Source organism: Cebidichthys violaceus, unplaced genomic scaffold (assembly GCF_023349555.1).
Source record: "Cebidichthys violaceus isolate CVI_PGR_0920_01 unplaced genomic scaffold, fCebVio1.0.p SCAF_3, whole genome shotgun sequence".
In the NCBI taxonomy this organism is placed as follows: Eukaryota; Metazoa; Chordata; class Actinopteri; order Perciformes; family Stichaeidae; genus Cebidichthys; species Cebidichthys violaceus.
This window is the reverse complement of record NW_027176483.1, coordinates 3,672,250-3,697,637: the sequence shown is the minus strand read 5'-3', so window position 1 is coordinate 3,697,637 and position 25,388 is coordinate 3,672,250. Positions and strand designations below refer to the sequence as shown.

The window sequence follows — 25,388 nt, the reverse complement described above, 5'->3', positions numbered from 1 at the left end:
GTTTTCTCAATCTTTATCTCGATATTGCTAAAAATATGGATGGATAGATAGATCGATAGATAGATGGATAGATGGATAGATAGATAGATGGATAGATGGATAGATAGATAGATAGATAGATAGATAGATAGATAGATAGATGGATAGATGGATGGATAGATAGATAGATGGATAGATGCATAGATGGATAGATAGATAGATAGATAGATAGATAGATAGATAGATAGATAGATAGATAGATAGATACATACATACATACATAGATAGATAGATGGATAGATAGATAGATGGATAGATGGATAGATGGATAGATGGATAGATAGATAGATAGATAGATAGATGGATAGATGGATAGATGGATAGATAGATAGATAGATAGATAGATAGATAGATAGATAGATAGATAGATAGATAGATGGATAGATGGATAGATGGATAGATAGATAGATAGATAGATAGATACATACATACATACATACATAGATAGATAGATAGATAGATAGATAGATAGATAGATAGATAGATGGATAGATAGATGGATAGATAGATGGATAGATGGATAGATGGATAGATAGATGGATAGATAGATGGATAGATAGATAGATAGATAGATAGATAGATAGATAGATAGATAGATAGATAGATAGATAGATAGATGGATAGATATATTTTATATTGTTCTGCTCTCAAAGCACTTTATTTTGTCATAATAAAGTAATAAAATAATTTTGATAATGACAGCATAAGTCCTGCTCCTTTCCTCTCCCTCCAGCATGCTGCAGTTAATGACATTACGCTGGCTTCTTTATTATTTCCCTGAAAATACAAATTAATCACTTGGCTGTAAATAGCATCCATTACTGCCTGCAGGACCAATTAAAAGGAAAAATACAAGAGTCAATTTGCTCTGCCTCTGACTATGAGTTTTATTCCAATTGGGATCCTATGATCCAACGTTTTCATGAGTCTTGTCCACAGTATGTAACGGATTTATTTATTTATCTATTGCAATTTTGAGTTTGTTCAAGATTTGTTATTTTTTAATTAGATTTTTTGAAAAGACTGTGGATGTTTGTCTGTTGAATATAAGTGATGTGTCGCTGTGTTTTGATCTGCTAACCCTAAAAATATATTTTTTTTATTAATTTAGGGTTTAATAGGGGTTTTAGCATCTTGTGACTGTTTACTGGTATTTTAAAGACTTTTCCGTCCCATACAAGAATGAATCACTCTGTTTTTGGAGTAGAAATGATCACATTCAAAGGGTCTGTAACACAAGCACTGCTCTAAATAGGACATCTCTCATCTTCTTCACTCAGGCTGTCAGGAGATCCACACTGATGTCCTTCCTCTGGAACACAACTGCCCATTTCAGCTTTACTTCAGGAGTTATTTCAAACACACGGCTGTATTTGCTTTTCTCGACTTGGAATAATTCTCTTGAAACTTTATCTTGACAACCGTTTTTGAGTGTGTGTGTGTGTGTGTGTGTGTGTGTGTGTGTGTGTGTGTGTGTGTGTGTGGAGCTCAGACTGCTGCTGCACCAACTGTCAAAATATTGGAATATTTTCCTCCCAACTCATCTGGCTCAGGTTTGCCTTTCTCTCTGCACAACAGAGGTTTTACTCTAGGACAAGAGACAGGCAGAGAGCTCATCTGAAGTCAAATATTAATCGTGAGCCGCTGCCAAGATCTGTTTCTAAAAGCATTTTTTTATACACAAGCTGTAAGTTTGAGTAGAAATGTGTATAATGTGATTAATTCCATACAACTGAATTTAAATTGGACTTAGAGAAAAAAGTACAGAAATGCTTATATCACAATCATTGTTTTATTAATTAAAACACCTATTATCTTTTAATTATGTTTTTTATTTATTTATTTGTTTTCATATGTAATTAACAATTTCAAATACTGTATCTTTTTCAACTCCAGTAATTGCTTTATACCTCCACGGCACCGCTGGGGGTGATGGTGCGATTCGGGCGTTATTCGACAACCGTTTTGAAACAAACGAAGAAGAACGAAAACCGGAAGTTACGCCAAAAGCTGTCATGGCGTCTCACATGTAAATCACCGAGTTTCAGAAATTGAATAAAACATCTTATTAGGAGATTTAAAGGTACGTGAGCGCATTTTATATCATAGTTAAATACTCTATCGTGAAAAGATATAGTTCAGTGCACTGGGCGATCACGTGATATTCTGGTAGCTGTTATTACAGTAAACTGCACTTTGTTGTCGCGCTAACCTGCAATGATAACCACTGCTAGCTCCCGTTAGCCGTGTTATTTTAGCAGCTTTTTCTTCTGAAAATACACACATATTGTGCTGTTAACCTTACGTTTAAGTCGTTATTAATTTGGCTGTTTTCCCATTTACTCTAGCAGCTCCACACGTTTAAACTATTGTCCATAAGCTGTGTGTTTCTAGGCAGCAAAACTAATGTTAGCTTGTGACAACTAAGTTTTAAATGAACATGTCCTGCTTTGTCAAAGCTAACACACTTTACTGTTGTCTTCAGGTTAACGCGAGGTAATCTAACCGACTCAGACTCCCAGGACCAAGAAAATGAGCACTCAAGTAAGCAACCAATTTAAACAGTCTCACATTTACAGTCAACACATTGCTCACTTTGTTTGTTTTCTGAGTGAAACACTTCAAATTCTTACTAGACATGTGCGTTTTGATTTCAGTACAGCATTCTCTTCAAGCAAGAACACGGTGAGTGACAGCATGAATAAACAGATCTCCCTCTATAACCGTCAAATTGTATTATTTAGGTCCTGTTATTCAGAACTACTACCACTACTTTGTCCTGTATTCAAACATGTCTTCTTCTTCTTGTTTGTCTTCTGTGCCGTAGAGCTCCACTGTTCCCCACAATCCGTTAAAAACAAATCAGTGAGGCACACAGATGTGCTCCTTCATAATCATGAACGTGTTTACTGACATTTATTTCAAGTCAATCCCACATTCACCATCCTGCTGTAAAGACTCGCTAGAGAACCAAATGTGTGTTAATGAGAGAGAACTTCATTAATACCAGCAAGGCATTTTACCGTAACAGAAGCTTAGAGCATAAAAGACAATGAGCAATAAAACAAAACAAAAATGAAATAAGTGTAATAACTTAACATGTGAAATGCTGTGCAGCGGTAGTCATGTAAAACCCAGTGAGGTGCACATGATGCAAGTAGTGCAAATAGTATACTGTTAAGTTGTAGTGCAGTTATGGATAAGATAATTGAAAGATGCGTGAGTTCAGGGTGAGGGTGTTTGTATCGGTATTAGTCTGTTAGAGAGAAGCACAACACTTCACCCCCCAGCCTCCCTGTCCAGACACAGAGGGGGTCTGGTTGTATAGAGAGAGAGAGAGCAGCTGCCACACTAATGCACAATTAGCTCCTTTTTGAGTAACAAAAAAGGAGCTTAGGACAACAGATAATCTGTGGAAAGTCGGATCGCGTTCAGAGAGACGTGCTAACAAATGATCGGTTTTTGGTGTTTTCATTGGATTCGTCGACGATAATAACCGCCCCGCTCGTTTCGGGTATCAAACATCACTTGTGATCACACCGTCATCAGAGTTTGAACCTGTTTGTTTCCTCGCAGCACACGACGATGCTATCTGGACGGCAGCGTGGGGTAAAAGTGAGTCGGATGGGTCGGAAACCATCATCACCGGCTCACTAGATGATATGGTGAAAGTCTGGAAATGGTGAGTGTTTTTTTTGCACAATATATATATATATATATATATATATATATATATATATATATATATGTGTTTTTTTTGTAACATTGGATTTATTTAACATCTAGATTGTAGATTGTTACATTTCTTTCTTCTAAGCCCTTTTAAGAACTTGTTGTCTGTGTTGCCCTAAAAGTAGAGTTGAGTTTATTTGACTTGACGTGACCGAATAGCCTCACACTGTTCCTGCAGGTCGGATGAGAAGCTGGAGCTGCAGTGGACTCTGGAGGGCCACCAGCTGGGTGTGGTGTCAGTGGACATCAGTCACAACGGAGCCATCGCCGCCTCCAGCTCCCTCGACGCTCACATCCGTGTCTGGGACCTCGACTCTGGAAAACAGATCAAGTCCATGGACGCCGGGCCAGGTATGATGGGCCTCAGAGAGAGCATGCTTCCCTCAGCTCTATATCTGACGTCTGAACTAAACGAACATTAGAGTTTCTCTGAGATTTTGAATAAGAGAGCTTTTGCCTTCTGTGTAATTTAAATGAATTTCCCTTGTGCTTGTTACCCTTTTTTACTGTCTTGCACACAGCACTGGAATAGTCACTGAGTTTAGTATAAAAACAAACCTGCAGGGGGTTGACGGCTCGTCTGCTCTGCTGTGTAGCACAGCGAGCTTGTTTTATTTTTTTTTTCCTCTCAACCCCACACCCAGAAACGTCTCTGTTGTTGTGTATCTTGAAGCTGTTCTTCATCGAATGTCCTGTCGCCTCCCATTAGTGACGCTCCAGTTCACTCAGTGGCTGGTCTGGGTCACTGGACTGGAGACCTTTTTCCTCTCTTGGGACGTCGTGTTTTTTTTTATAGTATATTTCGAGTCTTCAGAAGTACGTCCTGTTAATGTGAAACCTCTGTGTTGTGGATTTACGTTATAATTGTCTTGTTAGCTAAAGATTAACATTACAATGCAGTAGGTAGAGACATAAAGACATTTTAACTCGTAAAGACGCGTGGCATTCGTTCGGTTGTGTTTGCTGCAGACGGCGTTGTTAGAATAGACATTTTCACTTTGGTGCGCTCAACCTTCCCCCTCTGTCTTTCTGCTCTCCTCTCCAGTTGACGCTTGGTCGGTCGCTTTCTCCCCAGACTCCAAACACATTGCCACAGGAAGCCACCACGGCAAGGTCAACATCTTCGGCGTGGACAGCGGCAAGAAGGAATATTCTCTGGACACTCGAGGGAAATTCATCTTGAGCATAGCTTACGTAAGGATCCATGAGTTGTCCTGTTGGTCGGCTGGGTGGTGGCTCTACGTCTCTAAGGACTGAGACGTCACTGTCTCGTCTTTACAGCGACTCGTCTTGATTTGTGTTTGTTCTCATTCACAAGGTTTCCACTTCTTTTCTTCTCTCCAGCTCCAATGCTTTTCTATAAAAAGGCTTTTAGAACTAGTAATAGCTCATCCAGTCTCATGTCTATATTTGGAAGCGGTCTTTATAATTGATAACATTGGGTTTGTTCTGTTTCGCCCCTCAGAGCCCTGATGGAAAATATTTGGCCAGCGGAGCCATCGATGGAATCATCAACATCTTCGACATCGCCACTGGAAAGCTGCTCCACACACTGGAAGGTGGGTTCAAATATTAATATTAAAAAAAAAAAAATATATATATATATATATACACACACACACACACACACACACAATGTTCTAGACGTCAAGGTGTTCAGATTGCTTGTTTTGTTTGAATAAAAGCTAAATATATAATGATATTAAACGGAGAAAGTAGCAAATACTCACATTCGCACAAGCTGGAAAATGTTTCAGTGTTTTCTTTTCATCAGTTAATTGATCCACCGCCTTTCAGACCTCAGTGAGGAAGCTAAGTAAGTCTCCTGTCTCCTCAGGTCACGCCATGCCCATCAGATCGCTCACTTTCTCCCCCGACTCCCAGCTCCTGGTCACAGCCTCCGACGACGGCTACATCAAAATATATGACGTGTGAGTTTGCGGATGCTGAGAAGTTTGTGAATGAACTGTATTCTGTGCCAGAGATGCTCATTATACATAGTAGTATAAATTATACACACACACACACACACACACACACACACACACACACACACACACACACACACACACACACACACACACACACTGCACAAGGGAGGGGAAGGACGCTCTAGTGACAAACACAAGAACAGTATAGAAGGAAAAAAGTGTTTGTTTTTAACTTTGTGCTATTGTTTCACAGGCAACATGCCAACCTGGCCGCCACACTGAGCGGACACGGATCGTGGGTTCTTAATGTGGCTTTCTCTCCAGATAACACCCACTTCGTCTCGAGGTAAAAATCAAACACCACAGGTAACTTCAGGTCGCCACAAAACAGAGGATTCAGTTTTAGAAAACCTGCATTTCTGCAGCAATACATTTTACCACCAGAAAAAAATATCGATGGACCTGAAACAGACCGAGCTGTTGTAAATACGTTATAATATGATAGCCAGTAGTTGTGTGAGCATCTGCCTTTGACTGTACATTAGCAGCCGCTGTTTTCCGTTGTCAGCTGAGGCTGTTTTTTTTACTTAAGTTTCCAGTTCACACTGCCAAAATGAACTGAGCAGGTCAGCCAGACAACACAAAGTTTGACTCTTAAACTGTTAAAAACCCGCCCCCTCTCTCTCCCCTGTGCTGCCCTTCAGCTCGTCTGACAAGAGTGTGAAGGTTTGGGACGCCGGCTCCAGAGCGTGTATCAACACCTTCTTCGACCATCAAGACCAGGTGAGAAAGAGAACCCGGCGTGTCCTCACGGAGCGCGTTTATAATCCGATCCAAAGGGAGAAAATCCATCTGCTGTAGGTGCTGATGTGTTTGGGGGGGGGGAGTGGCCCCTCACATGACCCTTCTCTGACGTCTCAGCTCGGGCTAAACCAATAAACCCTGCTGTCATTAGATCCCTGACGCCTGTGGGGAGGCTGATCTGTTCTCCAACAAAGCCTCCAAATGAAATATCACGGCGGCTGACTGTATCGTTTTTATGTGTCATCATGAAATGAAAATCTTCAGTCTTTTAAAAGGTTCATTTTTTTTTTTTTCAAGCAAGGACATTTGTTATTCCCCGTTTTAAAAAAAAAAAAAAGCCGAATGCATCATAATATTGAATATGTGGACACTTTTGTGATTGTGGAATAACCTTCATGTCACTTCTGCTCCTGCGTCGTTCAGGTGTGGAGTGTAAAGTACAACAGCAAAGGCTCAAAGATCATCTCGGCCGGAGACGACCGCTCCATCCACATCTACGACTGTCCCATGTGACGGACGCCGAGCTGTACGGGCTGAAGGGGGGAGGACCTACAGCTGTTTATGAAAATCATGGAGTTCGTAAATGGGGGAGGGAGGAGAACTGTAAATGTGATGATGATTTGGGGGGGGGGGGGGGGGGGGGGTTTGCACTGGCCCACTACGGTCAAATAAAAGGGTTGTTTTTGTACTCTTGTTTCTATTGTATTTTTTTTTTTGTTAATGGGCTGAGCTTTTTTGTTATTCATCATTCACTGATTTGATTTGATTTGATTTGCATTTAATCTTGAGGTTTCAGATGAAATCAGTGCTTTGGTAATGAGCCCTGAAACAGACACAAGGCAATAAAAGATCATCAGATGGGTCAAATATGGCTTTATACTTTTATCTACAATCAGTTAAAAAAAAAAGTTTTTCCTTTCATAATGAAATAAATTAAAACCTATTTTACTTTTATTCCTATTTTATTTATCTTGCATTTTTCTTCTTTTTGGTCTTCGTGCACATTTAATCTTTTTTTTTTTTTTATCCATGTATTTAAATTTCTTACTTAAAACCGATGACTTTACTACTTCCTTTTGTCACTTTTGTGGTATTACTTTGGGATCTAGTAAATTAAAATGATTGTTTCAAAGGCAGTGAAGAAGTGAAGTTTTGGAGGGGAGCTTCGTTTCAGCAGTGAGGAGATGAGGCAGTGCTCCCTCTGGTGGCCCAGCAGCTGAACTGCAGCCTCATCATAAACTGATTCTAAACAAAGACATTTTTATAAAATACATCCACTCAAACTAGTCACAGTGATTCAGAATTATTTATTGCTTTTCATTGAAGGTACACAAGTTAAAATCACATCAAACTACACTTTTAACAATTCTTTGATATTGCACACACTGCAGGTAGTCGGTAAATACATGAGTAGCACTTCCACCGCACAGGCAAAGGTCCATGAAATGTGCTTTTCAGACATAATCGCATCAGTTCAGAAACTGATCGGTCAAACTGAAGAGTGCCGTTTGCATAAGATTTAATTTCATAAAAGAAGGAGCAGAGAGTGTCAAACCTCACTGAGGTGTGTTTTCTGGCAGTAATGGTCACGTCTACACATGGCCTCGTTGATGTACCTCACACTCTTTAGGTGACTGGTGAAATCTGAAGGCAACTTCTGGAGCTCAGTTGTGTCTGCTGGTGTCTTTACTCTCCCTGTGTGTCCGCCTTAAGCAAACAATGGCCCCTGGGGTTTCTGCTCTGTAACCAAACAGTTGGCGACGTGATCCCCAGACATCCGAGCACCGTAAATAACGTACACAATACAGCCGCGGGAAAAAAAAATCCCCTCCTCTGGTTGAACGATCTGATCCGAGGCCTGTGACGCTTACTTTACACCTCCTTTTCTCTCCATCTCCACTTTGTTTTGTACATTCTATTTATACAGATAAAAAGCAGCAGGAACAGCCGCCTGATCACCTTATCTTCTAATACAATCATGTACGATTCATCATCATCATCATACCTGCAACAGTGACTTCACAATAAATCACGTGACACGGCTACATATATTACAGAAAGCCTTTAAGTTACAAAGACCTCTTGAGATTTTTTTTTTTTTTTTTAAATATTCTTTTAGAAGTCTATCTTAATTCTTACATTTTAAAGATGTACAGAAACGGCATTGCTCTCATTAAATGACTCTTATTCTTACTTGATTTATGCCTAAACTACGGTGAGATTCTGAGCAGATGTTTCACACCTCTGCACAAAGCTTTCACTGGAATGCACATAGATATCAAGCTTCTCTGCTCTTCAAAAGGGCAAAGACGCCATTTGTGTCTCCAGATTTTGGCACGTTGAAAAGTCATTAGACTGGCACAAATTCTTAAAAAAAAAATAATAAAAAATGATTTACTGTTATTTACTGAACCCAGCTGGATTGTGAACTTAAAAGCTGCTTCAAGTTTTCACAAACTTAGGCTGCCTCTGTACCATGACACAGGAGAAGAAAAAAAAAAAAAAGGCATTAAAGATTCACACTGGTGCTGTTATTCCATGCTGTCAAATATACAGTACAGGTGGTAATAATCATAAGAGCCTTGAGTTATCTGCTGTTCTTTAAGAAGCAAATTTTAGTACGATTTTTTTTTTTTTTTTTAATGGCAAATTTATAGCAAAATGCAGAACGGCGTTTTCACTTATATTTTACAAAAAAAAAAAAAAAAGGCCAGAGATGGGTCTGACAAACAGAAAAAGACAGTAATACCACCTGTACCTCCCACCATTTACACTCTACTGCCACAAACCTGGATCAAAACGCCACAGATGTGTGTGTGGAAAGCAGCTACACAGGTGAGCGGTCGCCCCGAGGCTGGACACAGATCTGGGGTGTCATCTCTAGTCCCTGCCCGGGAACGCGTTTGAGGTGAAGCCCGGGTACGAGTGCCGTCCCGGTTCCCTCCGGGTCCTTCACCAGTGTCTGGACTCCACTAGATCATCTCGCAGACTCATTCTCTTCAGAGTCTCGTATCCCACCACGATGAGCAACGACGTGGGCAGGGAGGAGATGATGCGGGCGGACAACCCTTTGGTCATCGCCCAGGCGCCCTCCTCTGCCAGGAGCTGCTTGAACGTCTCGCCGACGGACGATCGTCCCTCCACCTTCAACAGACGGAACGTCTGGTCAATCATCTTTTGATTTGCAAACGCATTTTAACTTGAGATTTGTAAACAGACCGTGAAAACAAAATGTCTTACACATTTTATTTTACTGAGGGATATCGTGTGATACGATCACAAGCTCAGGAACAGCTCCTAAATAGACTTCATGGTAAGATTGTTTTCGTCAACTGCCGTTTTCAACATCTGGAATGGACTTTCAATCTTGATGCAACATAGACTTTTTAAACATAGTTTTTACAAAAACTTTTACGGGCTTAGTTCCGTATGTATAAGCACCGAACAAAACAAAGTGATGTGTATGTACACAAGAAAAAAAAAAACTAAAAATCAGTAGCGTCTACAAAAACATCAGTTGACCAATCAAGAGCGAGTTGAGGAACTGTTGAGGAACTGTTGAGGAACGTTAGGAACTAAAGGAAGTGAAGCAACGGAGAGAACCAGCTGACTCCAGCTGTATTTGGTGTCGAGAGATCACTAATTCCATACTGACATTCCACAGAAAGTTTACTTCATGGTTCTGTGGATTTAAGGGTGAATAGACTGTTGTTCTCTAAACCAACACATGTTTGGCTTCTACGTGATTCCAGTAAGCTGTGAATTCTCAGATCTGAGTGCGAATGCTCATTCTGTAGAGCGGGTCTAATATTATCATACCTTTTAATAAAAAAAAAAATAAAAAAACCCCCATCCGTGATCATTTTTGTTTTGGCTCGGCCGTGCTTAGAGGTTAGAGAGACTGTTCCTTTAACCTCAAGATGCTTTAAATGTACAGTTGCGGGTTTCAACTGTTAATCGTCATGCTGTATCAATTAAAACGTCCACTCCGTCAGCCATCACTGAGTTAGATACAGTGGGTCAGTATCGAACTTTTTAAAAATCACGGTGTCCAATGCAGATAAGATAGACTCGATGTGACCACAGCAAAGCAACACGATAGTAAGGAAATGTTACATTTATTTGTATCCCGGAGCTTTTAAGCGGCGTCTTTCGGGGCTTACCTGTACTCGTGCACGAACGACATCCATGGGGTTGGTGATGGTGGAGGCGGTTGCTGCTGCCATTGGTCCGGCCAAAGCCTGCAGAAGTAGATGGGGACACTCACTTGGCGCCAGCAAGGACAGCCGCTCTGGGAACGGAAAAAGGACACATGAAACATTTGTGATTTTAGTCGCATGCATGTAGCAGCTAAGAACAGCTACTGTAAACCACAAGTAACAAGAGAGTCGACCTACCTGTGTAAAAATGATAAAAAGGCCACCACAGTGCACTGTTTGGGATGTACGTGAGAAGCGATGCCACGTAGCCCCTGTAAAATCCCTTGAAACCATCGGCTGCAAAGATCTGCACCGTGATGTCACGGGTTTGCCCGAAAGTCAGTCTGCGCTTAGTTGTTGCGAGCATCATTTTGGGTTTGGCCTTGAAGCGAGTCAGGTGCTCCCCCTGCCCCTGCATCATCAGGTGCTGGGACACCACGTCTATCGGCACCGTGATGGTCTGGGCCACCAGGGAAGCTGCCCCTCCAGCCACCACCGACTTCACCGTGTTACTGGGCGAGTACTGGGTCACATACTTGCGCACCAGCTCATAGGTGGTGATGTAAGCCTGTCCTGAGATCAGGGTGAACGTGTTGACCATGAAGCCGCGGTAGAGGCCTCGCACACCCTCCGCTCGCAGGATCTTGCAGAAAGCATCGAAGGTGCCGGAGTAGAGGGCCTTCCCCTTCTGCACCTGGAGCAGAGTGCGGATGAGGCTGGCCGGGTAGACGGTGGCCCTGGTGGTCAGGGTCATGAACACGCCCAGGGAGTAGAACTTCCTCTTGTCCAGGTCCTCCCATTCGATTATTCGGATCGCACCTTTCTGCTGCATGGTGCCGGCTAGAGCAGCGCTGCGCCCCTAAAGCCACGCATCTACAGTCAACAGCCCTCCAACTGCCATCACACCTGTAAACAAGAGCATGGAGCATTAGTACAGCTCTGTGATCAGATGCAAGCACCTGCTGGTTTCACTAAGAGATTCATTCTTTCTTTCAGAATTTGGACTGGTCCCAGGATGACTGTCAAGAGGCATTGCAATACCAGATCACACACTAAATCAGTAACAAACAGGGCTCTCGCACAATAAATAGCTTGAATAAGGCTGCAACTAATACTTATTTCCATTATTAATTAATCTGCCAATTATTTTCCGGCTTAATTGATTTAAATGATTGAATTAAATGATCTATAAAATGTCAGAATATACTAGTAAAAAAATACACGCTGAAAATTGACACTGATTTTTTTGTCAGTGTCAGCACAAAAACCCAAATGAATGTTGATATATTACTGTTTTTATTATATCCAGACTTCCTGAATCAATTTCAACACTGTTACATATGTGACCTTGTATTTCGTGGACCATCACAATAAACCAGGTCCATTTATCTCTCATACTCTTTGCATCAATGAACTGAGCAGGCTGATTTGCACAGGACAGTAAGTCCTTGTTTACATTACGCAAAAATGATACTACTATGCAAATACACACGAGGGTATTTGAAAACCAGCATACCCGAGCTCTCAGTTCATTAAAGCAATTACAGCATTCAACAAATATACGCAGAATTGTTGCGTTTATTTAATTGTAATATTTAAAAAAGGGTCAAAGCCCGGACGGACCTGAATGCCTCCCTGTGTAAACAGCTAAACAGTCCAGCTATTTGCCTCAGGCTGCGACACATGCTAACGTTACACACTACATATCTAATACATAACGTTACGTTCATGATCATGCAAAAGCACAGGACAAAGAGGGGAAGTTTGACTGCATAGACTCGCTTTGCTAAAGAAAGGAAGCAGCTGCTGTGCTGCTGGTATTCAGTAAGCAGTGAGGATCAGTGTGACCGACTCTTAATCCGTCTCTAACGTTGCATCTTTAACGACACATTAATAAGCATGCACCGTTTCGTAACACTGCCACGTGAAAGTCCAATCAGCCATTTTTGTTGTTGTCGTCTTTTGCAGCGGTTGTGTGAAGGTGGAGGAAAAAAAAAAAAAAAGGGAAGCACGTGCAATGTCACACAGTGTACTCGCGCTAACACGAGAGTTGCGTACAGTGCAAGAAATAAGGCAGAGATTTAACAACCCGATTAAATTTACCTGTAGGTCGGATCATGTAGCTCTGGTTCGCCTTCCGCCTCCTGTTCGCTGCTTTGTTGTTAAACTCTTGCGGCCTGCAGCGCTACAAGGTGGGTCATGTCTTCCGCAACAAACAAAGGTGAAAGGTTACGGGTTGTGTTTCTCTGCAAGCGTTTTGTTATTGGCATAAGAAACGTTTCCTTTGGAAAAAAAAAAAAGTATGAAAATAGTTTCCACTTGCAGGTGATCCCTGTAACGGTTATATGGTTAACACTGGTTACTTAGTGTACGCTATTATGTTGAGTTACTTAAAGAGCTCTCTAGGAAGCAGTGTTCCAGTGTATGTGTCTGGAGCTTTTATTGTGAAGGATAAGACGGAAGAAGGAAAAAAGGAAAGAGGTTCTTGTGGAGTGTGTGAGAAGGAAATAAAGGTGTTGTCATCTTGCTGCAGACTACGGAGCCCCGTGTTATTATTTTATTATTATTATGAGGTACCGGCGCTACATAACGCTCGGCTACATTAGCAACTTGTTGTTTAATTTGTCAATGATGATGATGCCTTCATGGCGCAATGCAAGTGTAGGAATTTTAAAGAACACGCACAGCCAATGAGCAAACAAAGCGTGAAATAGCTTTATATCTGGAGAAAGTGCTCAGATCATATAAGATAAAAGTAAGAATAACAAAATATAATAACACTTTATTACAAGTAGAAGCCATGCATTCAAATCGTAAAAATATGAAGAACTATCAGCAAAGCTGTTCACTAATTTGTATGCTAGTTATATAGTTAAATCTGGTGAATTATATTCCTTTTTTGTTTGTTTTTCTGTGTTTTTCTTTTCTACCAAAATGGGAGTACAAACTGCATTTTGTAACGCAACCTTGTGTTGTACAATGACAATAAATGAAACCTTGAACCTTGCATTATTATTCATAAACTGATCATAGGTTTTGTATGCTAAATCTCAACAGTGCTACTGGTAACTACAGCAGTCAAATAAATGGAGTAACAAGTACAATATGTCTCTATAAAGAGTATGTGTGAGTTATTACCACTATGATTATTTGTTCACATTTGTATTGTAGTGCATTACTTCAGTAAATGTAATTAAGCTACATTCCAACACTGATATTTGGAACGCAATATTTTAATTTATATTTATTCATCTTTATCGCTGATCAAGAGGACATGAATGCGGCACACATATAGTCGGAGGTGCCCTGAACGCAGCACAAGTACAGAGTCGCAGCTGCACTGTCACGTGGGACCTTTACGACTGCACTTTTAAAGTCACTCACAGTACAGACATGTTCACAAATAACTTCAGCTTTGTGTGCGAAAACTATGGCAGACGTTTTTGAATAACCACCCCATTATTTTTGACTTGACAAGGATTTTACATATATATTGCAATTGTTTTTGTCAAAATCTCACAGGTGCCTAACTAACATATTCAATACAGAGAGTGAAAATTATATTTAATACCCTTTAGTACTACTATGGGCTTTGTGCAAAGCAGGGTGATCAATTTACTTTTTTTAAATGTATCTTATAAAATGCTTTTATTTTGTCAGTAATTAACGAATGGGCGTGGCTCTACATCCCCGTGCTCCTGATTGGTCGGCTCGGAGTTGCCAGTTCAGTCGTGAAAAACGGGGTCGTGTTGATTTCAGAAGTCATCATGGCGCTCACTCCGCCAGTCAAAGGTAAATAGCTGTCTCCTGCTAACCGTACCTATTTAGCCGGAATCGATAACAAAAAAGACACTCATCCCCGCTGAAAACAGCTGTCGGTTGCTTTTAGTTGCTATTAAAGTGTGCCCGGCGTCAAACTGTTGGAGACATATAAGCTAACGTTAGCTAGCAAGAGCTGTGAAATTAGCTAACGCCGAAAGCTAGCTGTGTCTTTGCTCTTCTCACAAATGTCACAACATTAGCGTACTCTCTAGCTAAGCGCAACGTGTGTGCTACTTGCCTTTCCTTATACCTTATCACGTCAATACGTCCAGTCGGTAGCTCGATAAGTAGTTGTGGTTGGCGAGAGTGCGTTTCACGATAAGGACCAGTGCTAGCCAAACGTTAGCTTTGTAGCTGTCTCCTGTATACCATGTCACCGGGACACATCCGAGGGGATTTAATGTGTGATGATGTTTTACAGACAGCATCAACACCACGTCAGTTTACCATTACAACGCGTGAGTTCACAGTTGCATTAATCGCTTTGTACAAACAAAGACGAGGCTCGGTTTATGTTTTAACCCAAAACGGATCTGTTGAAAGTGTGATTATAGGCCATGGTGGAAATGGCATTGTCTGCCAAATGATGGTGTAGTATTGAGTTAATTATTTGTTATTTGACATATATGTTGCCAAACAATAATAGGGTAACATTAGTGAAAACAGCTTCCCAAAATGATTTATCGCCACAGGATCTCACTAGTGTCAAGTAGTAACATATGATACTGAATGTTTTCCATTCTGCCGGCTTTGCATTAAGGTTATGGCTTTTATTGTTTGCATACAGTTATTTAAAACACTCGCTGACACAAAGCATCACGGTGATGCAGTGAATCATGTGACCAAAAGAGGACACATTCCATTGAATAGGTTGAGCGTCTTTAGCTTTGGATGTTCAAATTGTTCTGTCTTAATAATAAAAGCACACTTTTTTTGAATCATTTTACTTCTAGATGTGTTGCAGTGGGCAGAAACCCTGATCTTAAATCAAAGATTTGACTATGACAAAAACTGGTTTATTGCTGCATAGCTGAATGCAGCTGTATTACAAAATGTAGACGTTTTGCTTTTATCCTCTGGCAGCAGTGATAATACTCTTGTCGCTTTGCCTCACCGCTAGTGAACGTGTTGAGAGGAAACACTGCCGATGAAGAAGATATGAAACCCCAAGTGTATGAATAATAGATAAACGTATAGTCATTTCACACGATATTTAACTGAGGTTAAGTCAAGTGTGTTCTATGCAGTTTGTGTTTCATAATCATCACAAAGGTGTTGCTTTCAAAGCCAGTAACCAGAGAGCCAACGTTACAGCGTGTTGATGTCCTGATGTGAGCCCTGTGAGCGGAGTTGTGCCAAGAGTCAAAAGATCAATGCGTCCAAAGGGCTCAGCGCTTGCTTAGCTTAATTTTTTACAGTTAAAGTAGAATACCATCAACATTTAACAGCCGGATCCTAAATAAAGGTCACAGAGAAAGAAATGAAGCCAGAGAGATCGTTTTCATTTTTTTCTCTTATTTACATTTTGCCCCAAAATGCACTGTTGTTCATGGTTACATTATTTAAGAAGCTTATTTACAGGACATTGTGTGTGTGTGTGTGTGTGTGTGTGTGTGCGTGCGCACGCGCACAAACGGCTCAGATCATCTGAGGCCTCCTGGTAGTTTTTTTTTTTAGAGATAACTTGAGCCTCGTCTGCGCTTGAACTGCCTTGTTGTTATAAGATCTCCGCTGTCTGAATCTTGTGAGTTAGGTAGTTGACTATTTGTTTAAACCGTTTGAAGTTAAAGTCTCATGGAGTTAACCTGTCCAACCTGCAAGTACACATGCTGAGCCCAAAAAAAAGTCATTTGATGATATCGCGTTTCCTGAACTTGTAACACACACACAGGCTGGGCTGATAGTTGTATTAATACATGTTTGTCTTCCCTCTGCAGAGCACCCATATAGCCATCTAATTGACACGCTGAAAGATGGCAGCATCAAGTTCTTCAATCCACAGAAGCTAAATGACCCAAGATACGGTGAGTTCACGTCCTCTGACTGGAGGAAAGGACGGTGAACGGTTCATAAACAATCCAGTTTAATTACACATTGTTAGCTGTAGGAAATTAAACAGCACATTGGGGGGTTTTTTTGTTCCTCTGTGTAGACAAGCTGCCGCTGTCCATCCGCGTCTTACTGGAGGCAGCGATCCGTAACTGTGATGGCTTCTACACGAAAGAAGTCGACGTCCAGAACCTGCTGGATTGGCAGCAGCAGCAGAATGAAGCCGAGGTGCCGTTCTCTCCAGCGCGAGTCCTTCTCCAGGACTTCACGTGAGTTTCACACGGGTTCTGGGTTAAACAGCTGGTCCGCTAGGAGTTGGCGTATTAGATCTCCTGTCTTCAGGATTTCTTTGCGTGCCTTTTACATAAACAAATCATTAATATTGTCATACTTTGAGTTATAAAAGAAGAATATTCCTGTGAATCCTTGAAGGAAGGTTGATTAATTGTTCCTCTCCTGGTTTCCTTTGACAGCGGTATTCCTGCCATGGTGGACCTGGCAGCCATGAGGGACGCTGTGGCCAAACATGGCGTGGACCCCGGACTAGTCAACCCGAAATGTCCCACAGACCTCATTGTAGACCACTCGATACAGATTGACTACAGCAAATGGTGCGTTTGCTTTAACATGATCCTTTTTATATGTCGACAATGAGCTAAAGAAAGGGAGAAAACTCACTTATGTTGGCTGTATTCACTCAAACAGCATTGTTCTCATAATGTATTCTTTTTTTTTTCTTTTACCCACAGTGCTATACAGAATGCCCCAAACCCAGGTGGAGGGGACGGTCCCAACCCGAGCCAGGGGCCTTCCCGTTCCACCCCCTCCAGGCGAGGCTCACAGTGCGGGGCCCAGCGGAGCTCCTGTAGTAAAGCCTCCTGCAGTGACCCTCCGGCCTCCCCGGGTCGACCTGCAGCCTCTGTCCAGCAGATCGAGAACACTCCTCTCCTCTGCCCTTTCCACCTGCAGCCTGTGTCCGAGTGAGTCTGCTCGTCGTTTAACTACATCATCAGTAACTTTGGGCCGTTTCAGATAAATGTCTACGTCATTGTCTCATGAATTACTCTCATGTTCCAAAACGAATCCGAAAGGAATTTGTTTAATTATGTCGTTATGAAAGTATAAGCCTCGCTATAATGATCTTAGCATAAGTAACATGGAAGCGTCAGGGGTTGGCGCTAATTTAGTAGGCAATCAATCGTCGGTGAAGCGGTGAATGTTTAACAAGTAATCCCAGAGCGCTGAAGTCAGAGACATTAAACGAGCACGCTGGCTAACGTTAGACTCCATGGAAATAACATTGACAGCTAACATCACGTGCAATGATGGCGAGCGTTTGCTAAATCAAAACAACCAAAGAGGAGACGCACGTTTGCATGCCTTCTGACTGATTGACACAGAGTTCCTCTTTTGCACGTCTCGGGTTGATTTGTTCTCTTTTCTGCAGACCTGAAACTGCTCTGAAGAATCAGGAAGTGGAACTCAGCAGAAACAAAGAGAGGCTTCAGTTCTTCAAGGTACAGCAAAAAATAGTTTTGATGCGGTAGCATCAGACAATCAGAGGGAAATGCACGTTTTGAATGTCCTTTAATCCACGCAGAAACCAAAGTGTAAAAAAAACAGAAATCACCATTTTATGGGCGTTATGTGTCGGGACTATTTCTTTTAGCTCTGCTGGTCAACTGGTCCTGATCAAGAAGTAGTTCTCAGTTAGCAGGCAGCTAGCTGTAGCTTCATATTAACCATACAGACAGGAGTGGTAGTAAAAAAAGGTCAAACTACTGTATTATTTAACACTTTTTATTACAGAAGGAACTGGCTCATAGCTTTTATTAATACTTTTTTTGGCTCGTGGAAGTGTTCTGTAGCTTTCAATGAAAAGTAAAGAACTTGGTGTCTCCCACTTCAGACTGAGCAGAACAAAACAGTATTTGTACCGTGAGTGAGACACTGTTCCTTTCCCCGTCTGTCAACCAAACAGTGGTGTTCGAAAGCGTTTAAGAATGTGAACGTGGTGCCTCCGGACGTTGGTGCGGTCCACCAGGTGAACCTGGAGTACCTGTCCAGAGTGATCCAGGTCACCGACGGGTTCGTCTACCCCGACAGCGTGGTGGGAACCGACTCGCACACCACCATGATCAACGGCCTGGGCATCTTGGGCTGGGGTAAACCATTTTACAAACTTCAAAACGTTCTCGCCAGGTTCAAAAACAAAATAAATTGAAATGTTTCCTCCACGCTTCGCTCCACCAGGTGTCGGAGGAATTGAGTCCGAAGCGGTGATGCTGGGCCAGCCGGTGTCTCTGACTCTTCCTCAGGTGGTGGGCTGTAAACTGGTGGGCTCCATCAACCCTCTGACCACCTCCATAGACATCGTCCTCGGCATCACTAAGGTAACGCTGCTCTGCCCTCCTTCATGCCTTATTAGGACGTCGTTTCTTCTCAGTGAGACACCCGAAATGGACACCTCACTAGTCGAGGACAGTTGTGTTTAAAAAAAAAAAAAAAAAAAAAGCCCAGTCAGATGGTTTTGAAGAATCAAAACTGAAACTGTCATCATCTATAAATGCGGTACAAACATCTACATTGTGCACAATCACTGTTGCAGGAAGAAAGCTCTCGCTGCTTAGTGTGTACTTGCGTAACGTCTGCATTGATTTTTCCAGCACTTGCGACAGGCTGCGATCGCTGGAAAGTTCGTGGAGTTTTTCGGACCGGGTGTCTCCCAGCTGTCGGCTCCTGACCGGACCACCATCGCCAACATGTGCCCGGAGTACAACGCTACCGTCAGCTTCTTCCCAGTCGACCACGTCACCCTCGAGCACTTTAAAAAGACAAGTGAGTCAGCAGACGGCGACGCTGCTTATTCGGGGTTACAATAACGCATTCTGTCAATGCGTTGGTAACTAACTTGTCATCATTTTCCTTCCAGGTTTTACACAGGAAAAACTTGAGTTACTGGAGTCTTACATGAAGGCTGTGAAACTGTTCAGAAGCTATGAAGACCCCTCAGAAGACCCTCAGTACTCTGAGGTAATGTTCAAACCTTCAGGGTCTTTTGGTGGTGGTTCATTAAACAACATTACAGCTATTTCATGTAATTCCCCTCTGTGTCTGTGATGATGTTGGGGTCTAATGGTAGCCATGTTTAGCCAGTGGGTGCTGCAGTAGAGGAATTTAGTCTCATAATAAAGTGGAACTGAAACCATTCATCTGTGTCCAGGTGATTGAGATCAACCTGACTTCTATCGTGCCGTATGTGAGCGGACCGAAGAGGCCTCAGGACCGAGTGGCGGTCAGCAGCATGAAGGAGGACTTCCAGAGTTGTCTTGATGAGAAGGTAACAAACGAAAAACACTTTGGTATTAATGTCTCCTCCTGTTCTTTAGGAGAGGAACCAAGTGTTCATCCAGTACTATTTTCTCCTGTGTTTTCCTGCAGGTCGGCTTCAAAGGCTTCCACATCTCTAAGGAGAAGCAGGACACGCGCGTCCCTTTCCTGCACGGTGGTCAGGAGTACCAGCTGGCCCACGGCTCGCTGGTCATCGCTGCCGTCATCAGCTGCACCAACAACTGCAACCCGTCTGTCATGCTGACCGCAGGTAGAGGACCCAGTCAGAAGAGGAACCTGTGATCAGATTTCCTCTGAAAATGTTCCCTAATTCCATCTGTATATCATGCTGAACTTTAGTGAACGAGTAAGATTCTCAAGCGTAGCTCTATCGGATGTTGTGTTTGTCGTTCTGAGGTGGATGGCGTATCTAGTTGTCTTATCTTTTTTTTAATATTATGTCTTGTTTTCTTTTGACATTCTTTCGTTTTTTTTCACTTCAAGCATGAATCTAATTATGTCTCACAGAATGAATATCCCGTTGTGTGTCTCTGAACTCACTGCCGTCTCTTTTTGTGATCGACAGGCCTACTGGCCAAAAAGGCTGTGGAGGCGGGGCTTGTTGTCAAGCCCTATATTCGGACCAGCTTGGCTCCTGGAAGTGGCATGGTCACGCACTACCTCAATACCAGTGGAGTCCTGCCTTACTTTAGCCAGCTGGGGTAAGCAATGTGTACACAGTGACGACACACACACACACACACACACACACACACACACACACATGCACACTTTTCATGATCATTTTTGGAGGATGTAGTTTGTGGTGCTGTTGGATTGGTGTTTCTATTATTTTGTCCACCCCATTTATGGGTACATATAACAATAACCTCTCTGTTTAGTGCAATACAGTTTAAAAGTCCTTATTAAGTTCAAGCTAGTTTCAAAGTGATGTTTTACTTAGGACCTAAGAAATGTGCAAGGAAACATCTGTAGTGCCGTCCAATCAAAAGCAATCGACTATGTAAACAGGAAGTGAGTTAACCTCACAGACAGACTAATTCATTTTTTGTGCGAAAGAGAGAATGCCGAGTGATTTCTATTCCTTTACCCGACGACAACGCCGTGTGGTCCTTCACACCTTTTAGGTTTGAGGTGATCGGTTACGGCTGTGCCACCTGTGTAGGGAACACGGCTCCGTTACCCGACGCCGTCGTGGATGCGATCAAACAGGTTCGATCTCCGCCGCGCAGTCTTTAAGCTTCGCTGTGCGTCGTCTCACGGCAATGGTGTTGACGATCTGCTGTGGTTTTCAGGGGGACCTGGTGGCCTGCGGTGTGCTCTCTGGAAACAGGCACTTTGAAGGGCGCATGTGTAGCTGCGTGCGAGCCAACTACCTGGCCTCCCCTCCCCTGGTGGTGGCCTACGCTCTTGCGGGGACTGTGGGAATCGACTTTGAGAAGGAGCCTCTGGGTAAGGAAGGCACACGGCAGGAGCTCTCTCTGAAACCTGACGGTCATTAGGGGATTTTTAGGAATTTGGCTGATTACAGGGAGTGAACATTTAGTGACTTTTGTGTCTTGTTCAGACACGCATCAGCCGTAGAACGGGTGACAGAGGAGCATTGTGGGTAGTCTGGTTATAGCAGTGACATTAAACAAAAAAAGCAGCATTAATTTAAGGCTTTTAGACCTGAACACTTCTAATATTGAGGGGTTCACGTTGAGCATCCTGTTGTGTGTGTGAAGGTGTGACGTCGGAGGGGAAGGAGGTGTATCTCTGTGATATCTGGCCGTCCAGGGAGGAGGTCCAACAGACTGAGGAGGACACGGTCATCTGCTCCATTTTTAAGGATCTCAGGGGAAGGATGGAGGTCAGGACACGATCCATCTTTGTTTATTTTATGTCTCTTTCAATTTAAATGACGTGAATTTAAAGATTCTCTCTCTCTCTCTCTCTCTCTCTCTCTCTCTCTCTCTCTCTCTCTCCCCCCCCCCCCCCCTCCCTCCCTCCACAGAAAGGGAACACGCTTTGGAACAACATTGAATGTCCAGATTCTGTGGTTTTCCCCTGGGATCACAAGTCCACATATATCCGTTCGCCGTCTTTCTTCAGCAAGTTGGTAAGTCTTTTGCGGGAGTCCTTATCCTGCAGAGTCTCCCGATTCAAAATCAGTTTTGCCAACAAGTGCCTCCTCTGCTTGTCTCTTGTCTCAGAGTAAAGAGGTGCCGCCTCCCCAGTCCATAGAGAACGCTCATGTCTTGCTGTTCCTCGGGAACAAAGTGACGACGGACCACATCTCACCGGCGGGCAGCATTGCTCGGGCCAGCGCCGCCGCCAAGTACCTGCTGAGCAAACGGTCAGTTTCCAATCAGACGTGGTGGCGAGAGTCCCCGAAGAAGTCCAGACTAGTGACAACCAGATTCCAGTCCGTTGTACGACTGGGACTCTGTCGCTGTGCTAATCGAATGACGCCTCACTTTGAATGTTTACCTCAGCCTGACGCCGAGGGAGTTCAACTCGTACGGCGCTCGCAGAGGGAACGACGCCGTGATGACCAGAGGCACGTTCGCCAGCATCAAGCTCCAAAATCGCTTCATCGGGAAACCAGGCCCGAAGACTTTGCACATTCCTTCAGGCCAGACGGTGAGTGAGAGCTTTTTGAGAGCAGTAAACCCGAATACAAACACCTGCGTTTGTGATATTGCAGCTGTTTTTGTTTTTGCAATGTCGGATCAGCTGCCAATAACGTGTCGTTTGCCTCTTTTATAATCAGCTGGATGTGTTCGAGGCAGCTGATCGCTATCAGAGAGACGGCGTTCCCCTCATCATCCTGGCAGGCAAAGACTACGGCTCTGGAAACTCCAGGGACTGGGTAGCCAAAGGACCGTACCTGCTGGTAAACTGAAGCGCACACACACACACACACACACACACACACACACACACACACACACACACGACACACGACACATTACAGCGATTGCGCTCCACATTGAGCTACCGCATTTCTCGAGCTCTCCCTCGCCTGTTCTCGTCGCTCACCTGCGTCTCGCCGGTCGACAGGGGGTGCGCGCCGTCATCGCCGAGAGCTTTGAGAAGCTGCACAAGAGCCAGCTGGTGGGAATGGGCATCATGCCGCTCCAGTTCCTGCCCGGCGACAGCGCCGACTCGCTGGAGCTCAGCGGGAAGGAGAGGTTCACCATCGCCCAGCCGGACGGCCCGAGTCCGAGGCAGCAGCTCACGGTCAAGGTAGGCTCAGCCCTGAGCTGAGATCGCTGTACGGACCTGTGGTGTCGTTTTGTTGTTTGTTAGCTCATGTCTGTGCATGAGATTTCCCGGAAAGCATCGTCGATGCTGCGTTCATTTTCCTGCTGAAATGAGTTATGTTTCTCTGTGGATGTGGCAAGAAGTATTTAACTGTTATCACTCAAATTATTGTTTATTATTATCAGGATTTAAGTCCTCAACAATGAGTTTCTATGTTTCTCTTCCAGACCAGCCAAGGAAAGTCCTTCTCCGTCACCGCACTGTTTGACACGGAGATGGACGTCACCTTTTTCCGACACGGAGGTCATCTCAGATACGTTGCTCGGACTTTGCTCTGAAAGCGCCTGCAGCCCGGTCCCCGAGCCCCGAGCCCCACTGAATGTGCCCAGCGGTCTCTTCATCGAGTCACACCAGTTTGTCTTCGGGACGGAGGACAAGCGGCTCGTCGGAGCGACGTTGAGCCTCACGATTTGTCCGTTTCCAGCTGGATGAACCTCCCCAGACTTTTGGAGCCACGAGACGTCGCGGTGTAGACCCGAGCTGCTTCTCCGTCACTACACACGACCGCAGCGTCTCTCCTCACAAGAAGGCGACGTGGTGACATTCTCTCCATCAGGAGATGGAACCCAAGACGACATTTGAACATCCCTTTTTTTTTTCTTTTTTTTTTATTGTGTTGGAGACCGGATTCGCTGCGTACTGAGGGGATATTTCTCAAGGAGTTGAGCCACGAAGAAATGACTCGTGTGCTTCTGTTGTCATTTAACAAAATAAATCAATAAACAATGCTGCCGAGAAAGGCTGACATGGTGCTAGGTACTACGGCATGAATGCTTTGTTTTTTAGGGCGGGGCCTGTTTTTCACCGACATCCAAGTAACGTCTAATCTTTGCAGAACTGACGTCGTTATGTGGAAAATATGAAATCCCTCTTATGGCTTTATCACTAAATTACATTAAAAAAAATACAATATAAAAGGTAATAATCCGTTATATTAATCCATAAACGGTTTGATTCATTCTGAGCAAAAAAGACACATTAGTCTTCGTACCCAAAAGTTTTCAATATTATCAAAATGCAAAATTATAAGTTTTAACATTTTAGTCAACCTAACTGGTGCTGAGGTTCGTTTGCATGTTTCTTTTAAGGACTGGTAACGGTAGATTTTGCGAGAACGCCCTCGAATCGCCCAAATAGCTTTCACTGATGTGTCCACAGTGACCGTGTGCAGTTGAATCTCTTCCTGAGGCTTGACGACCTGCGGTATTCAGCATCATTAGCGCAGGAATTTATTTAGAGGGGAACTCCCCAGATTCTACAAACCAACATCTCTTCACAGGCCGTGGAGACTAGACAGTTAATTATACTTATGTCTAATGTTCAACCTACGAGCGACAACAAAAACAACAAAACGTATCGATAGTTAAAGTGTGGCGAGAGAAGGTGGCCGTGAAACACTTGTTGTGCGTCACGCAGCACCGGACCTCCAGTCTGAACTGCCGGCTCCTGAGTTGCATTGTGGGTAATGTTGGCGCCAGGTTTTGAGAAGAAAGAAGAATGTGTGAAGTAAAGTAAGAAAGCGAATGACTTTATATCCCAAAATTACTTTTCACTTTTAACTGGAACCCGTTTCTGGCGGTGTCGAGTTTAAAAGCTGCATGAAAAGGGGACAAGTGTGACGACATCGCTTCACGTCTTCGGTGCTTCTCTCTTGGACTTCTGTCACACTTGTTGAATATAACTAAAGCTCCTTGCATGAGGAGATCATCAAATCAATTGTAGTGAAAAATGACTGACAATAAATGCTCATTTTCCAGCTTATATTGCAGTTTGAGTTGTAAGTGAATGGATGGAGCCCGGCCTGTAATACAGGTATTCTATAATTCTATACTTCATCACATGTGCTGAGGTGCTGGACTTAACTGTTTTTCCGTTATTTCTGTATCATTTTCTGCATGTTCAAGTCATTTTGACACAGTAAAGAGTATTTGTAAGCTAACGGCACTTTCTAAAAAAAAAAAAAAAAAAAATCATCCCTTCATTGTATCATGGCACATTATTTAGAATATAGATTGGAGCCTTTATGCTTTTATATTTTTTTTTTTAGGGAGCGTGGTATAATACTGGCTGTGCTTCAGAGAAGTTATTTATTATGTAATACTTTGAAACCATATACTGCCTGAACCTGTTTGTTTGTTGTTGTTTTTTGTCA

The 25,388-nt window shown here is 43.1% G+C and overlaps 3 protein-coding genes across 3 annotated transcripts in view; 2 read left to right on the top strand and 1 right to left on the bottom strand.

Annotated features, from left to right (window-relative positions):
- The first annotated feature begins 2,031 nt into the window (after window positions 1-2,031).
- skic8 (SKI8 subunit of superkiller complex) lies at window positions 2,032-7,123 on the top strand. The gene is made up of 11 exons (XM_068723121.1): window positions 2,032-2,122; window positions 2,525-2,583; window positions 2,697-2,724; window positions 3,616-3,721; window positions 3,950-4,122; window positions 4,817-4,965; window positions 5,237-5,330; window positions 5,609-5,702; window positions 5,956-6,048; window positions 6,407-6,485; window positions 6,930-7,123. The coding sequence occupies exons 2-11, from the start codon at window positions 2,572-2,574 to the stop codon at window positions 7,017-7,019; spliced, it is 918 nt and encodes a 305-aa protein (XP_068579222.1). The 5' UTR covers window positions 2,032-2,122; window positions 2,525-2,571; the 3' UTR covers window positions 7,020-7,123.
- Window positions 7,124-7,793: 670 nt separating this feature from the next.
- Window positions 7,794-13,124, bottom strand: slc25a44a (solute carrier family 25 member 44a). Its single transcript, XM_068723736.1, has 4 exons — window positions 12,809-13,124; window positions 10,904-11,611; window positions 10,670-10,797; window positions 7,794-9,650 (listed from the first exon to the last, which is right to left on the bottom strand). Exons 2-4 carry the CDS (start codon window positions 11,535-11,537, stop codon window positions 9,459-9,461), a joined length of 954 nt encoding a protein of 317 aa, XP_068579837.1. The 5' UTR covers window positions 11,538-11,611; window positions 12,809-13,124; the 3' UTR covers window positions 7,794-9,458.
- A 1,313-nt stretch (window positions 13,125-14,437) lies between these two features.
- The window catches only part of ireb2 (iron-responsive element binding protein 2), an 11,295-nt gene continuing 344 nt past the window's right edge, over window positions 14,438-25,388 (top strand). Inside the window, exons 1-22 of the mRNA XM_068722786.1 lie at window positions 14,438-14,497; window positions 16,465-16,551; window positions 16,680-16,845; window positions 17,050-17,187; window positions 17,326-17,556; window positions 18,024-18,093; window positions 18,558-18,741; window positions 18,830-18,969; window positions 19,243-19,414; window positions 19,509-19,609; window positions 19,800-19,916; window positions 20,018-20,177; window positions 20,493-20,628; window positions 21,055-21,139; window positions 21,223-21,379; window positions 21,655-21,779; window positions 21,924-22,028; window positions 22,123-22,265; window positions 22,405-22,552; window positions 22,683-22,805; window positions 22,973-23,158; window positions 23,404-25,388. The exon at window positions 23,404-25,388 is cut by the window's right edge and continues 344 nt beyond it. Of these exons, the coding sequence (XP_068578887.1) occupies window positions 14,473-14,497; window positions 16,465-16,551; window positions 16,680-16,845; window positions 17,050-17,187; window positions 17,326-17,556; window positions 18,024-18,093; window positions 18,558-18,741; window positions 18,830-18,969; window positions 19,243-19,414; window positions 19,509-19,609; window positions 19,800-19,916; window positions 20,018-20,177; window positions 20,493-20,628; window positions 21,055-21,139; window positions 21,223-21,379; window positions 21,655-21,779; window positions 21,924-22,028; window positions 22,123-22,265; window positions 22,405-22,552; window positions 22,683-22,805; window positions 22,973-23,158; window positions 23,404-23,514 (2,910 nt within the window). The 5' untranslated portion in view covers window positions 14,438-14,472 and the 3' untranslated portion in view covers window positions 23,515-25,388. The remainder of the gene's footprint in view (window positions 14,498-16,464; window positions 16,552-16,679; window positions 16,846-17,049; window positions 17,188-17,325; window positions 17,557-18,023; window positions 18,094-18,557; window positions 18,742-18,829; window positions 18,970-19,242; window positions 19,415-19,508; window positions 19,610-19,799; window positions 19,917-20,017; window positions 20,178-20,492; window positions 20,629-21,054; window positions 21,140-21,222; window positions 21,380-21,654; window positions 21,780-21,923; window positions 22,029-22,122; window positions 22,266-22,404; window positions 22,553-22,682; window positions 22,806-22,972; window positions 23,159-23,403) is intronic.